The following is a 16,573-nucleotide window of genomic DNA, read 5'->3' on the forward strand; positions in this document are numbered from 1 at the left end:
CAATCCTTCTAAATACTTAGCTTGCCATAGTGCTATCATATATGTATGCTTAAATCCCACCAATCTTAAAAGAATTTACTGGATGCAGGATAGCCATCTTAGAGAGCAACCCAATGGTTTCTAGACAGTGTCCAAAGGACATTACAATTCTTCAGGAAAAATCTGTCTAAGGTGTTAGTCAAAGCTCCGAATCTGGAAGGTTTTTTAAAGTGTTGACACCCCCCCACACACCGCCGCCGCATTTTCTGGCTCCTCCCAGCCACAAAGGAGGCTTCTACAGTGGCTCCTTCTACAAGTTTGAAATTCTGACCTCATGGGGGAAAGAGAAATGGGCATGTTGGAGTTGTGACAGAGGGCAGGGAGGAAGTAGGTTTGAATCCAAAGAATCCACAGTCCTCTCAGACCACAACTATGGCCCTCACACACAGGAGAAGTTAGACCAGCTCTAAGGTTTGCTTACCTGACTTTTGTTTTTAGGGTGGATGGAGCCCTATGGAGGAGGGAAAGAGGAGCTCAGCAGAGCTTTGGACAGAGTGGAGCTTCCGAGATGACAATTGGACCACTTTCTTGTGAAATTTCATCTCACAGTGCCAGTCCTCCCTGCAGGGCTGAGGGACCTATTTAGATGAGCTGCCCTCAGAGATTAATGGAATCTGAAGGATTTCCTGAACACTCTGGGTGATTTTTCAGTAATCAGAGCCAGTGATTCTGTCAAGGCCTTTGTCGCAACACGGAATGGCGAGGTGTGATGGGCCAGATCACTCCTGAGTGCCCTCATTGGCACTGTGGAGCTTGGAAGGCTTCCAGGTTTACTGGGGAGTTCTGGACCATGAAACAGGTCAGAAGACAGCTCTGGAGCATAAGTGGCATAAGACTCATCATGAAGGTGATCATGTGTGGTGGTCAAGGTAGCAAAGAAGTTTTATTAGATATTAGCTACCAAGCCATGTTCAAGGTTATGTTATTATCATACAAAGTCCTAAACAACTTGGGACCAGGTTATCTAGCAGACCGCCTTCCCTTATATATGCCAGCTGACCTTTAAGGTCTTCAGAGGAGGCCTTACTAGACATTCATATGTGAACTGCTTGGAGATTTTATTATACTAAGCAGTATAGAAGTATCACTAATGAAATAAATATAAATAAAATGGCCTCCTTCTCCTTAGGATTGCTCTCTTAATTGAAGTAGACCCACAATTCCTTTGAAGTCAATGTGGCTATAGGAGACATCAGAAGGAGCTAGTTCCTAACAATGATAACTTTCACCAGCATTTAGACTTTCCTCTTCAAGAACATTTATATCAAGGGTTGTATTTGTTAACATAAAATCCAGCTTTGGATACAAAGTCATTACATTTTCACTCTTAAATGCTGCCACTGACTTAAAGAAGAGCTAGATTTAGTATGCCGTATATTGTTCTTTGATTCTGACTACTTTAATGGTTAACATTAATCTATTTTGATAAATCAACTATCTCTGTGCTTATATAAAGTTGGTATATAAAAAAAACGTGGTAAACATTTTACCCTGAAACTGCAGATATTCCTCCCAGACATATTCATCAGAGAAAAATTTGTTCCAGTCTGAATATTAAAACATCATGACGAATATCTAGCCTGTTGCTATGTCATTCTCTCCAGTGAAACTATAAAGCTATGTGTTACTCTTATACAGAAACCTCAAGTGCCTTTAAAAAAAGAAAAGAAGATGATCAACTTTAGGAGGGGTCTCAATTTGAGTGGGAGAAGTGTGTGAGGGATAACCCTTTCTCCTAATGTTTTTTTTCCACTCCAAATCCTGCCCCCCTCCCGCCCCAAACACACTGCTTTCCCCTTCACTGGGTTCCAGATGCACATTGAAAGAATAAACGCATATCTTGAACCCCGTGTGTGTGGGGGGGGGAAGCACCTGGGTGATAATGGTGAAAATGGCCATCACTAGGGCTGTGCTCTGCTCCGATTCGGATAGCAAATCCGGAGCAGACCGACCCGATCCGCCTCCGCCAAAGGCAGATCTGGATCGGGTCGGGGGAGCTCCAAACACAGATAAGTGGGGAGGGGGCTCACCTGGCACCGCTGGCGCAGCAGTCCGTGCAGCAATGGTGGCAGAGCCAGGTAAGGGGGCAAGGGGGAAAGGGGCTTATTCTGCCCCCATTTTGGCCCCCTTCCCCACTTACCTGCCTCCACCACCTGCCACGGAGGCAAGTAAGTAGGGAAGGGGGCAAAATGTCGATCCGCCCCTCCAGATCTCGCTCCACGGAGCGGAGTGGGGGAGGGTCGGATTGGCCCAAAGCAGATCAGCCCAATCCAAAAGTTGCAGATTGGGCCACGAAGCAGTTGGGGGTGGGGGTCCATGCACAGCCCTAGTCATCACTTCCTCCTCTGTTGAAAACAGAGGCCAACCACTACATAAGACTTTGACCTGATCCAGCAGGGCTTTCCTTATATTCATAAGCTTTCCCTCTCAAAGCTGCTTTTGATTTTAGAAGCGGGGAAGCCTGTCCAGGATTCCTTACATTTTGGCATGTAATGCGTATTTTGACCCTTAGAGGAATATAGCAGTTTATAAACCATACTGCACTTTAGCAATTCTGAGCACTATCTAGACTTCCTATGGGCATGACTCCCACACCCAGCTATCCTCTTCTCCCCAAAGTACAGATCCTTAAAAACTAGCAAGGATCCTGGGGAGGAGGAGACAGCTTTATATGGGAGATGTCCACAGGCTTCCCATTTTGTATAACAGCCACTGCATTGCTGTATGAACCCTGAGGAGGGGAAGAAGAGGGTTCTATGGATTCCAATGCTCTACCCACAGGGATCAGAACTAGTGCCATTCCCCCCCCCCCATGCTAATTTTTATGGTCTTAAAATAAATTAACCTTAAATAACATTTCAGCCACACAATCCTGCATAGTGCTGATGGCTTCAATTGACATATTTCTATTTGTTTATACAAAACTCTCTTCCATATTGGTACAAAGCAAAAAGGAATCCACAAGCCTGGGTTTTACCAACTGCTGGAAATCTGACTCCTGAAGGCCATCAGGGCTCATCACAGCTAGTCGCCGTAATGCAGCCTGTAAGAAAATGTGACAACAACATTTTAGGATAAAAACCCAGCTCTGTGCAAAGCCAAATAAACACAACTTGTTCAGAATGACTCATAGGCTGAAGTTCAGCAGACATCCCTGGGACCATTTATATCCAAATGACACATTAGGTTTAACGCAGAGCAAGTAACAACCTCTGTTGTTTTACTTTCATTAATTACACCCAGATGGAAGGGGGCTGTCATTGGATGTGCAGCATGTGGAGGAGGGAGGGAGGGGTTATCTGTTCCCTTCTCAATGGCGACCAACCCAGCCCGAAAATGGCATCCCCCAATGATGGGGCTAAATTTAAAAAAAGAGTTCCTACTGGTGCTTTATGTATGGCCATACCTGGGGAGGGGAAGAATGACCTTCCCTTCCCTATATGCTATAATCCCAACAACAATCAAGCCCTCCGGCAGCTGTAATTAAAGTAAAACAAAAGACATAGCTGCTGCTGCTGCACACTATGCATTTAAGCATAACATGTGGTTTGGCCTTGCTTCACTGATCATTAACATTCTCATAGTGATGTATAATTGATTTCAGTATAAAATAGTTACTTCTTTGTCTACTTAAAGATCAGTTTGGACTCACATGTTGTATAAAAAAACCCACAAACAATAAATCATCATTCCCTAATGGATATACATCTTTAGACTTAGAGGGGTTAGGGTAGGTAACAGCAGTTGTCCATTATTGAATGACATCATCCATGCCCATAAGGTTTTATAATCTATATTGCCATGTTAGCTTGTATGTGCTGACTTACGTTGATTCCTTCTGGATACTATCACCCTGAAGGTATCCCTTCATCTCTGCCATGTCCCCCCTTTTAGCTAACCTCACTAACAAATTACTTTTGGTGCTGCACAGAATGGCAGTAGACTAAGTTTGGAAAAATTAATCAGTTGTTGAAAAGAGAGTAAGGAACTGCCATGGAAATAAGGGGTGAGTGATGCCTTCAATGAGCATCAAGTGTGTACATGGTATTTAAATTTTAATATGCATACATGTTTACTCTATCAGAAACTTGTTGCTCAGTTTCTATGCATCAGCCAATATGGAAGAACTGCCCATGATTGTTGGACTGACACATAGCCTAATAAGCTTGTGATATTTATAATGATGAGCATTCTGATGACCAAAATAAACATTACTTTAAATGTGTGTTTTACAGTTATTTCTTCTTCTATTTTTCATTTTCGTAGGTGTAGAGCTTCCAATCCAAACTGGGACTCCATTGTAAGGGGGAGGGGCTTTTAAGTTCTGGATTGGCAGCATCACAGACAAGTGTTTTATCACATGCTCGCTACTGCTCACTTACAGATGTGCGCATGTCCTTTGGACAACATCGTCTGCCTCTTGTGCGCTTCCCACGCGCCTCCTGTTCTTTCCGCTCATTTTTCCTTTGCAAAATATACCTCTTCTAATCAAACTTTTTTTAAAAAATAATGGATCTCCTGCTGTGTGCAGGAAAAGCGGCACAATAAAAATGACTCCTGAATGGGCCAAGTAGTCTTTGTTTACTTCTTCTTTCCTCTCTGGGAATGAGGGACAGAACTGGGAGCAGAGAAGCGACAGTAAGGAAAAGTGATTTCCCCTCATGTGATGATGTTCTGGGAGTCCTGTGCCTACTCTTCAGTAAAAAGGAAAGAAAAAACATAGCTGCTAGACACATATTTAAAGTAATGTCTGTTTTGACACTAAAATTCAGTGGGTGACATTTTTAGGAAAAAGATTGCTAAAGCCATAAATTTGTTCCTTTTTCTCTGAAGAGAACCATCCAAACCATCCCACTTTTACAGGCCAAGAATTCCTTGTCTTTTGTTTCCAACAGTTTGACTAATGGTATGCCTTTGTTAAAATCCTCTTGTATTAAGAATTTTTGACATGTCTACAGATAGATAGCCTATCATCCGGAGAACCAGCCAGTCGGCTCCCTGATAGGCTTCTACATCGCAGTACAACCGCTTTCCTTTTTGTGGAATGTCTCATAAGGCAACTCATAAAGGGTATGTTTCAGTTTCACCAAACAGGCCAGGCTAAGTACACCAAACACCTAGAAGCCTCCCCCTTTTCTTTCTGAAGTTAAACTCTCCTATTCTTTTCCCAATCCCCAAACTCTCATTTCCTTCCCCCCAAACTCTCCATCCTCTCCTCAGTTCCAGTGTAGGAGCATTTTTAGAGCTGTCTCAATCTGCCTGTCTCCTGGACTACTTCCCGCTAGGTGTCAAAATATAACTATCACATTTTTATGCACCAGCGTTGTCTAAAAACAGCAGTTTTATGCTTCAACTGTCTTGGGCAGGATCTACACTACTGGGTTGAAATGGTTTATAACAGTTTTGCTGGGGCCCAGGATACAGTTTTCAAAATGTTTTCAAAGCATTTTATCTTGCTTAGTGTAGATCTGGCCTTGGCTTAATTCTGGAATGGAAAGCCGCATGTTCCAATTGAACAAACTAAATTGAATTCATACAAGGAAGAACCCCGCCTTGCCCCCACTTCAAAAGGACTATTTAAAAGTATGCCATCTGAAAGTATTCCTTGTCTCAGACCCTAAATTCCCTTTGCTGGCATAAAGCACATTTGTTTCTATGGAGCTTGTGCCAATGAAGCACTTTGAGGGTCAGTCTTCCTTCTGCTCATGAGTCCTGCACAGATTTATAATGTGACCTCAGGCAACCCAATTCATCTCTCTACTTAAAACCGTTATGCCTGAAAATTGACATCGGAATTCTCTTTGCACAATATTTATCATACAACTGCTTCCAACTTGAATGGTGTCTGTAAGCATTACCATATTACAAATAATAAATCACATGATTTCCAGCCATTTGGTCACAAAAGTAGAATACTAAACTCCACTGCACCAAAACTATATTGGCCACTTGTCTTCATTAAAAATAATGTAACTATCATGGAAATTATTTTATCATGCCATGAGAGGGAAGTCACAAAGTATTGGGTATTGCTTATGGTGATCTGGTAATAAATTTTAAATTTAAAAAGGCTAACAGCCTTTTCCAAGAAAAATATATATTCCTGACTGGAAAGACTCTATACCTTCTATCTTTGATATCTCCACTTCTGGTAACATCCTGGGGGGCATAATTATTCCATGGTGTTGGAAACAGAAGAGTGCCAGGTCACGATAAAGTTTGGAGACATCGTTTGTTGAGAAGCAGGATATCAAATGTGCCTGTTACAGATAAGCTAGCACAGTACCTGGCATTGTGATACATGGGGTATCTTGTGGAGGCAGGGCCTGAATATTCCTGACAGGAAAACAATTCATTTGCAGGCAACACTGAGGTGAAAGAAAAATGTACTTTCTCTCCCAAGCGAAGGAGCATAGTTTATAACAGAGTATATGTGTTGATTACAGAAACATTCAGTTCCTAACATCTCCAGCTGAGGTGTTCCAGGCAGCAGGTGATATGAAAGACATCTCTCTCTCTCTCTCTCTCAGGCCGGATCTACACTACTGCTTTAAAGCGCTTTATAACAGTTTTATAGCGCTTTAAAGCAGTTAAAGCGCTTTATAACTGTTATAAAGCACTTTAAAGCAGTAGTGTAGATCCTGCCTCAGTCTCAATCTCAGTCTCAATCTCAATCCCTCTCTTTCTCTCTTTGCAGAGTAAACATTACTAGACTAGATGGATAAATAGCCTGCTGTTGTAAAAGTATCTGCCTATGATCTTTTGAAATCATTGAGGAATAAATATTGCTCCCTCTCCACTTTGTTCTAGGTTGAAGCTTATTTTGTTCCAAATAACTCAGTGGCAGCCACTGAGAATTAGGCATGTGCTCCGCTCCTATTAGAAGCGCAGAAGCAGGAGCGAATTGGCCTGCTCCGCCTTGCCCAGAGGCGGAGTAGAAGCGGACCGCGGACCCCTAGAAGTAAGGTGAAGAGAAGCAACCATTTTCGGAGCGCTTCTCTTTCCGCGGAGCGCTCCGATCGCCATCTTGAAACATTTCGCCCATATATAACTGGGTTGTTTTTGAAGCTATCGTTCTGAAAATTCTTGTGCTTAGACAGTCGTGGATGGGGGTCATTTTGAGACTACTCTCACCTCTCTGCGTCGTGTGGGTCGCGTGCTATATTTTTTTAAAAATCGGGTCAACAAACAGGGACAGCGCGGGTCAAACGGTGGTTTTCGCCCATAGGATTGCATTGCGGAAAAGAATCGGGGATAACTGGGTTGATTTTTAAGCTATCGTTCTGAAAATTCTTGTGCTTAGACAGTCGTGGATGGGGGTCATTTTGAGACTACTCTCACCTCTATGCGTGGTGCGGGTCGCGTGCTAGAATTTTTTAAAAAGTAGGGTAAGGCGGGAAAAAGATTACCTTTTCAATTGCTGAGGGGCAGAGTCAACTCCCGGTCATGATCACATGATCCCAAAGTTGGAGGAGGGGATAGGCAAAATGGGTAACTTGGGATTCTGGGAAACTTCTCTTTCTTAGTCTGAACGGACTTTTCCCAGTGTTTTTTAAAACAGTAGCCCCACCAAATGCACAAACACAACCTGTGAAATCATATACTAAGCCAATAATAAGAGATAGAAACACAGCACTGCTACCCACCCTAACTTTGGGGAACAACTGAAAAGATGTGGTGCAAGGGGATGAGCTCCCCTAGGGCATCTCATTGTGGACGTGCCCCCACTCTCTCCTGTACTTGGAAGGCCATCAGAGCCTTCCAAAGAGAGTAACCCGGTGGAGCAATGCCTATCATGAGTTGAAGTGAGCGGTCGACTTCTCTTAGTGGTGGAGCGATGCCTATCATGAGTTGAAGTGACAGTTCCACTTCTTAGCGGTGGAGCAATGGCTTTCATGAGTTGAACTGACAGCCTTGCTTCTTAAAAGACTGGTTGACCACCAGTCAAATTGGCAGCTGCTGCTTCCCCCTCCCCCGGGCACGTCCCCCTATTGCTGGTAAAAGACAGATATAGCCTTTTTAAAAAAGTTCTTCTTGCTGTTTATTCAGCAACACTGCTGCTTTTAATTCCACCCCTCCTTCATTTATTTATTTATTTATTTATTCCATTTTATATGCATTACTGGCTTATCCTTGGCTCACTTCCTTATGACCCCAGAAATGTCTGCTGCCTGCCTGCCTGCCTTCCCTCTCTCCTCCCCTGCCCGCCTTGCAGGGGTGTTGTGTGTGTCTGGCTTTGACTCAGAGGAGAAGTCCTTCCTGCGCTCACTTGGAGTTTTGGAAGTTCCAAATCCATTTTTCAAGTGTGGAAGAAGATTCATATAGGTTGATCTCTACTCCCCAATTCATGGCATGTTGGGATTTCCTTTGAAATGGCCCCATTGAGAGGTCTGCAGGTTTAAGCCCCCCCAAAAAACAGGGGATGATGGGACTGCCTTGAGTCTCGGCATGCGGCGTATGTATCCCTGGATAAGCTGTCATGGTGGTGAGTTTGAGGGGGTTTTTTAACGTGCAAATTGACGGAGCTATTGGAAAGGGGTGTGAATGGGTGTTGGATTTTCATAAATTCCCCAAAAATCAGGGGATGATGGGACTGCCTTGAGTCTTGGCGTGCGTATGTATCCCTGAATAAGCTTTCATGGTGGCGAGTTTGAGGTTCCTAACGTGCAAATTGACGGAGCTATGGAAAGGGGTGTGAATGGGGTGCCTGATTTTCAAAAATTCTCCAAAAATCAGGGGATGATGGGATTGCCTTGAAACTTGGCGTCCATGTGGACACATGGATAAGCTATCATGGTGCCGAGTTTGAGGTTTCTAACATGCAAATTGACAGAGCTATCGAAAGAGGTGTGACTTAGGGTTATGGGTGGTACATTAGAGGTTAGAGCCCCGCCAAAAATCAGGGGATGATGGGACTGCCTTGAGTCTGGGTGTGTTGGGAGTCCTGAATTAGGACTGGTTTTTTGTGATTTCCATATCTTTGTACAAGCCTGTAAAACCTGGAAGAAACTGAAGACTCAGCATCAGTCAATCAGCTTAAAGGTCAAGTTTGCAGCTGGACTTTATTGAATTATTGGGATGATGCAAAAGTCTAATTGTCTTGCCATTGCCAATTAGTGGTTTCATCATTTGTTCAGGGAAGTGTATATAAAGAGAGTTTTGGAGCTTTGTAATCAGATTAAAATATTCCCTCTCTGCTGATGTGAGCCCTGCTGTAACGTGTATGACCAAGTGTGTGAGTATGTTGGTGTAAATTTGTATTGCCATAAACTGTGTTATTTTCTATCAGTAAAATACTTTATTTTTGTACCAAACAAAATAGACTCTGTCTTGAAGTTAATTTGGTCTTTGCTGACTTTCATAGTTAAGAACCGCTGCTATTCTGCTAATTCACTGGCATAGTGAACAAAAGGGTTTATAAATAATATAACCCTCAAGAGGTTATGGGCCCAGTTACAGTCTGGACATAATTCTAGTTCTTAACAGAGGAACAGTAGGACCTGATAAGACAGAGAAGCCGTGCGTTGACTAATTGCCCTGGAGCGTTGCTTTTTCTAAAGAACGTTGGGATTTAGACAAAGGAAGAGGCTTTTTTGTAAAGCTTTTTGTCTTGCAAAGTCACACGCTGTCTGATAGAAGGCTATTTTTGAATTTGAAAAGGGATTCTGAGGTTGTTAAGCCGGTCAGTTCCCAAAAAGGAAATTCAAATAACAAAAGGGTTGAAAAAACAACCAATTAGCAGTTATGGCACTTCAAATAGGAATGAATACACAAATGGAACAACTCACAGACACAAATTATATTACTTGGTCATTTAAGATTGAAATGAGTTTAAGGAACCAAGGGCTGTGGGAAGTTGTTACAGACCCACCCGGTGAAGATTTAAGTGCAGCTGATTTGAGAGAGTGGAATCAAAAGGCAGAGAAAGCAAAAACCCACATAATCCTCTGTATGAGGAATGATCAGCTATTCTATGTTAATAGAGAGGATGCTGTTCATGTGATCTGGACAAAATTGCGTGAAGTATATGTAAGAGATACAGCAGGTTATCGAATAAATTTAACACGCAGAATGTATAGGACGATGCTAAAAGAATCTGGAGATATTGGCAAACATTTGCAGGAGCTGAGAGAAATATTCCAAAGTTTAGCATCGGCTGGCTTGACTCTTTCAGAGGAAATGAAGTCTTATATTATTTTGTCTAGCTTACCAACGTCTTGGGACGTGTTGGTGACTACCCTAGAGGGAGTGACTGTCCGTGATTTAACCCTGAATTATGTGTGTGGAAAATTATTAGAAGAACAACAGAAAAGACATTCCAAGAGAGAAGCCGTGAGCTCAAACGGCAAGGCAGACTCATTTCAACAATGGTCTGGTTCTGAAGGGGTTAAGACCGGGACTGTGAAAAAGGAGGAGACTGAATCTGCTTATTCAGTTTCTAAAAAGCACAAGCCACAAAAAACAATTGTTTGCTGGCGATGTAGCAAAATTGGACATAAGAAGATTGACTGTAAAGTGAGATTACAACCTGAGAAAGTTTCTGAGCATCGCTGGAAAAATGCTTCTTGTTCAAAGAAGTCAGCACAGCTCGTTACAGCCGGAGTGAGCAAGATGTCGAAGGAGGAAGGAAACGGAAGCTCAGCTATCTGGCTGATAGACTCAGCTTGTAATTCCGTTATTTCTACTAGAATGGAAAGCTTCCTGGACTTCAGAGTCACGTCTAACAGATTTATTTTCCTTGCTGACGGCTCAAAGCAGGAAGTGAAGGGAGAAGGAATTTGCCATATTCCTGTCCTTAACGAAAGCTTTGCTAATGCTATTTTTGTTCCCAACTTAAGTCATTCTCTTTTAGGTGTGTCAAACCTAATGGAGAAAAAGTTCTCTGTCTCCTTTGAGGAGGGGAAATGTTTTATTTCCAGGCATGGAGAACTGAAGGGGACTGCCAGTTTAAAAAACGGTTTGTTTTTCCTGGACAGGAGCCAAGGTGGAGAGGAAGATATTTCTTCAAGAGATAATCCGTCAGTTTTACTAGATTTAGATTCTTCTAGCAGGCAAACGCCTGTAGCAACTCAGACCGAGCCAGAAGACAGAGAGCAACAAGAGCAAGAGGAGGAGAAGGAGGAGGTGCAGATCCCCCGTAGGTCTCAAAGACAAAACAAAGGCGTGCCTCCCCATAGGCTTGGAATACATGCTTGAAATATGAGCTGTGAGCCTAATTCTTAGTCTTCGAGTCAACAAGGTTTTTGGAGAAGAAGTTTTTTGCCTCCGGGACAGAAGTCTTTAACTTGCCACTGAGGAGAAGTTTTTTAACAGCAAGCCGCTTGTAAACAGAGTTTCTTAGAAACTAGTTGCCAAGGAATTTAGTCAGGATAGGGAGGGACTTTAACGTCATTTTCTCTACTGTGAAATCATATGCTTTACTCTTTGTGCTTATTCTATGTAGTAAAACAAATTCAGCCTGGAGTGTCTAAGGGAATCTTAAGGTATCTCGAACCTTGGAGCACTGGAGAAATTTTTCTGCAGAGGTCAGATGAGAATTTTTGTGCTATTATGATTCAAATTGGCATTGGCTGTGCAAATGATAGAAAAGCAACGTTGGAATGTTGATGTTTGGAAGTAAACCAGAATCATGGAAGTTCCAAGAAGCAAGAGTTGTGTGGCGATTTACAAAAAGGCTAAGTATGGTGCTGGTGAGTGGTAAAGTTACTTGACTGATCCAGCAATAAAGGACTTTAAGGTCCCAGTGGTGAAGCCAGTGACTGTTAAAGTTTAAAACACATAGCTATCAAGTTTCATAATGTCAAAGAACACATAGCTAGTGGAACGTTGAAGTTAGCCTACTGTGAGTCCCAGAATAATTTGGCAGACGTCTTTACAAAACCGTTAGGAGCCATCAAACATTGGGAGATTTGTGAAACGTTAGGTTTCAGGGAGGGCTAAAAATGTGATTAACTGTACAAATGTTGTAACGTGGTGAAATAGTGGAAAACCCAAAAAAGAAGGGGTGTTGGGAGTCCTGAATTAGGACTGGTTTTTTGTGATTTCCATATCTTTGTACAAGCCTGTAAAACCTGGAAGAAACTGAAGACTCAGCATCAGTCAATCAGCTTAAAGGTCAAGTTTGCAGCTGGACTTTATTGAATTATTGGGATGATGCAAAAGTCTAATTGTCTTGCCATTGCCAATTAGTGGTTTCATCATTTGTTCAGGGAAGTGTATATAAAGAGAGTTTTGGAGCTTTGTAATCAGATTAAAATATTCCCTCTCTGCTGATGTGAGCCCTGCTGTAACGTGTATGACCAAGTGTGTGAGTATGTTGGTGTAAATTTGTATTGCCATAAACTGTGTTATTTTCTATCAGTAAAATACTTTATTTTTGTACCAAACAAAATAGACTCTGTCTTGAAGTTAATTTGGTCTTTGCTGACTTTCATAGTTAAGAACCGCTGCTATTCTGCTAATTCACTGGCATAGTGAACAAAAGGGTTTATAAATAATATAACCCTCAAGAGGGTGTCCATGTGGACACATGGATAAGCTGGGTGTCCATGTGGACACATGGATAAGCTGGCGAGTTTGAGGTTTCTAACGTGCAAATTGACGGAGCTATCCCAAGGGGTCTGAATGGGGTGCCCGATTTTCATAAATTCCCCAAAAATCAGGGGATGATGGGATTGCCTTGAAACTTGGCGTGCGTGTGTATACGCCCATGAGGTGTCATGGTGCCAAACATGAGGTTTCTAACTTGAACCAAAAAAAAGTTGTTTAATTTTTTAGCTTTCAATGCAACCCTATGGGGGGGGAAAACGGAGCTCCGATCCGGATCCGGAGCTCCGAGCGGAGCGGAGCGGAAATGGGCGGAGCGGGGGCGGGGCAAAGTGGCCCGATCCGAAAATCGCGGATCTGAAAGTGAAGCAGAGCGGGGGGTCCATGCACACCCCTACTGAGAATTTAGCCAATTCCTAACTGCACCTCTTCATCTGCATATGCCTACCTGGGGCTCCATTTTCGGATATGACCCAAGCGTTTGATAGAATATTGGGGCTTGCTTTTAAATAGAGAGGCATCTTGATAGCCTAGCTAAATAAATCTGTGTTGTATTGACTTGCTGTTCTCCTGAAAGCATGTGCAGCCCACTTATAAAAGTAGCAATAGTTAGGCTCACCATTTAAGCACATACTTTTCAAAGGCAAATATTCTTTGTGCAGTGCAATCCTAGTCATAGTTGATGGGAAGTACTTCCCACTCCATTTTTTATTTTATTTTAATTTTTATTTAAAATTATTTTACTCTCTAGTAAGTGCACCACATCTTAATACTTGCATCCACTGCAGTAGTTATGGAACATTATTCAGTGGAGCGCCCTTTAAAAATATCCAGGCACTATTACCCTTGAGGGGAGAGGTGCTCTGAGGCATGAACTGAGCCCTCCCACCAACAGAAGCTTCTCCATTGTCTTTAGTAGTAATCCGTGAAAAGGAAAGTGTGTTTGGGGGTGCCGCTTCAATGCCTTTTGGGTTCTGGCTTGGAATGGGAAGTTTGTACTGATTTTTGAGAAGCAGTATTTCTCTAGAAATCTTGAACGAACATCAATAACCACAGCAGGCTATTTATCCATCTAGTCTAGTAGTGTTTACTCTCCAAAGAGAGAAAGAGAGAGATTGAGATTGAGATTGAGATTGAGAGAGAGAGAGAGAGAGAGAGAGAGATGTTCCAACAAAAGAAGGATTCAATATGCTGTGAAACTGACTCTACTGCGCTGAATATAATTCCAAGGGGTTGGATTCAGCAAAAGGCTCCTGTGGACGGAATGGCTTCTTCTGTTAGCAGAAGGCTTTGGATCCAGCAGAGTTTTTCTGCTGGCTGAGCAAGGCGGGAGACGAATGTTGCCAATTCCCACCTCACCTTGTACTCCCATATGTTCCACCAAAATCTGCTCCAGGTGAGTAGGCGATCCTCCAGAACCATGGGGCCTCAAGGGGAGGGAGGAATCGGTGAGAATTTCTCCCTCCCCACTGCCTCCTTTCCTCCATCCCTCCTCCCTCCTTTCCACCAGTCAGTGCCTTTCAGGGACATTCCTGCCAGTGGAATAAACTCTGGATCCAAGCCCATAGGAAAAGTATGGCAAAGATGGAATCATTATATGCACTTACCAGACATGCCACCAGAACAGAATCACTGTTATTTCTTTCAGTAGGAGACCTGCAAAGCTCTATGAGGCGTGGAATACCTATAAAAGTTTTTTTAAAAAAAACAACATTAAAAAAAGAATATTTTCAAACCACTACAATCATCTGCACTGATTCAGTGTGATGGATTGTTCTAGATACATCCCTTTCAATGAAAATGCCAATTAAGGCAACAAAATGTGATGCTAGAAAACAGGAAAGAAAGAAACTTCCTTTACATACATTAGGAAGACCTGTGAAACATGATGCATTTTTGACAACCAATTACAGCTCTAGTTCTGTTTTCAAGGCCAGCAAATCTCCTTCGATCAAGACAATTTAAGCTGCTGCTTCCTTGCTTAGTAGGATGCAGCGGTTTGCATATTTTATCCTGGGCCAGTGTGTTAAGCATTAAAATTCTTACAGCTGAGCTTTATGGCTGCGTGTGCCACTTCAGGATCACGGCTCAGCCGGGCGAGCGTCACCGCAGCTTTTTGCTGAACACGTTCGCAAGCAGCTACTTCGGGTGATTTCCCAGATGGTGACTTCTCAAAAAGCATTTCCATTAAAACCTGGACACCTGCAAAAGAGTGAAATACTGTTGATAAGTGTCCCAGACAGTGGGAAAACGCTTCGGCCCAAAAGGTGTATTTAAAAATGAAGCAGCGTAGGCAACATTATAAAAAACAACAACAACCCACCAGTGGTAATATTGTGGCCCCAAAAATGTCTTCTGCATTGTACTCCCAAATGCTGAATTTAGGTAAAATTTCCATGTAGTTAACAATGCAGAAGCTAATTCTGATGAGAACAAGGAGAAATGGTAACATTCTGTCACTTCTCCTTGCATAATTTCTGCAGTTGGGTCCTGCCTGACAAAGACGTGTCACATGCTGCTGTCTCTTTAAAAGAAAAGAAAAAGAAACTTGTAGGGAAGATGTGTAGGAAGGAGTTAGCCCTTTTGTTCCCTGCCATGCTCCCAACAAAACTATCCCTCCTTGCTGTAGCTACTATTTGCCCTGACAGGGAGGCTTCCATTGGCACTGAAGAGAGCTTTCCTCCCATAACTTTGCTCCCATTAGGATGAAACTTTCTCCCTCCTAATAGTACCTGCAGGAGGATGGGAAAATTTTGTCAGGGTTACAATGGGGGAGGAACACCCCACCCCTGCAGAACACAGGCACATTAAAAATCACAGAAACCCCATACTTTTAAGTTGGGGGTGGGGGAAGGATGCAACAGCAAGTCAAGTGAGCTAGTGGTCACGTGCATGTGGGTTGGTGGTCATGTCTGGTTTGACCACTAGCCCACATGCAGCAATATGAGGTGGTAGAACGTTGCTGTGGTAGATTGGAATGCAGCACATCAGGCTGTGAATGGGGATTTTTTAAGTCCTCCAGTCACCCTAAATTAAAAAATAATCCTTTCCAAATACAGCATCAGCAGAGCAGGAAAGGAGTCTGCCAGAACTTTTCTCCCTGGTGTGCTACTTTTCTATTTGTAGGGCACTTTTACATGGAGGAGCATTTATAAGTGATATTACACACACACACACACACACACACCTGCAGCTTGAAGTGGTCAGTCCATTCCACCACCTCTATGTTCATTTGGGTGCTGTTGTAGCCCCAGCCTGAGTTCATGATTTAGGTACAGTTAATGTGCTCAGAAAATAACCTCTGTATGGTCAAGTGAAGACAAGCTACCCAAGAATAAAGGCTATTAGACATGATTAATTTGTTTGGATGTACACTGTTACATAAAAAAAAGTGCCTTGCAGTTAAAGGAAGCCAACCGTAAGGTGTGAACTTGGGCCAGATCTACACCAAGTAGGATATGACACTTTGAAAATGGTTTGAAAACTGTATATGGATTGTGTCCTGGGCCCCAACAGTTGTTACTACTATTATAAACCATTTTAAAGCAGTAGTGTAGATCCTGCCCTGGGCTAGATCTACACCAAGCAGGATATAACACTTTGAAAACAGTTTGAAACGGAATATGTAATGTGTTCTGGGCCCCAACAGTTGTCACTACTGTTATAAGCCGTTTTAAAGCAGTAGTGTATGTCCTGCCTTGCTCTGTATTCCACACCTATAAATCTACCATTTAATTATTGAAATACATACCATTTCCTTGGATTATTTCTGAAGCACACTGGTCCAGGACGGACATGTTTGCTAAGATTGTCACAACCTAAAATTAAAAAACAGTCAGCAGCGTAAAACATTAGTTTTCACAACTCTTACCATGACAGGTTGTGTAAAACCCATACTTCCAATTATGTATCAGCTTCCTCCACTTTCTGGGGTATGTCTTACCTCTCCCCTTTCTTACTAGATATTGCTATCACTGCATGAACTGTG

The 16,573-nt window shown here is 42.6% G+C and overlaps 1 protein-coding gene across 1 annotated transcript in view; it reads right to left on the reverse strand.

Annotated features, from left to right (window-relative positions):
- Positions 1 to 2,860: 2,860 nt before the first annotated feature.
- INSC (INSC spindle orientation adaptor protein) overlaps positions 2,861 to 16,573 on the reverse strand; it is a 183,740-nt gene continuing 170,027 nt past the window's right edge. Inside the window, exons 10-13 of the mRNA XM_063117243.1 lie at positions 16,337 to 16,403; positions 14,632 to 14,787; positions 14,193 to 14,269; positions 2,861 to 3,082 (exon numbers count right to left, since the gene is read on the reverse strand). Of these exons, the coding sequence (XP_062973313.1) occupies positions 2,954 to 3,082; positions 14,193 to 14,269; positions 14,632 to 14,787; positions 16,337 to 16,403 (429 nt within the window). The 3' untranslated portion in view covers positions 2,861 to 2,953. The remainder of the gene's footprint in view (positions 3,083 to 14,192; positions 14,270 to 14,631; positions 14,788 to 16,336; positions 16,404 to 16,573) is intronic.

Source organism: Elgaria multicarinata, chromosome 2, assembly GCF_023053635.1.
Source record: "Elgaria multicarinata webbii isolate HBS135686 ecotype San Diego chromosome 2, rElgMul1.1.pri, whole genome shotgun sequence".
NCBI lineage: Eukaryota > Metazoa > Chordata > Lepidosauria > Squamata > Anguidae > Elgaria > Elgaria multicarinata.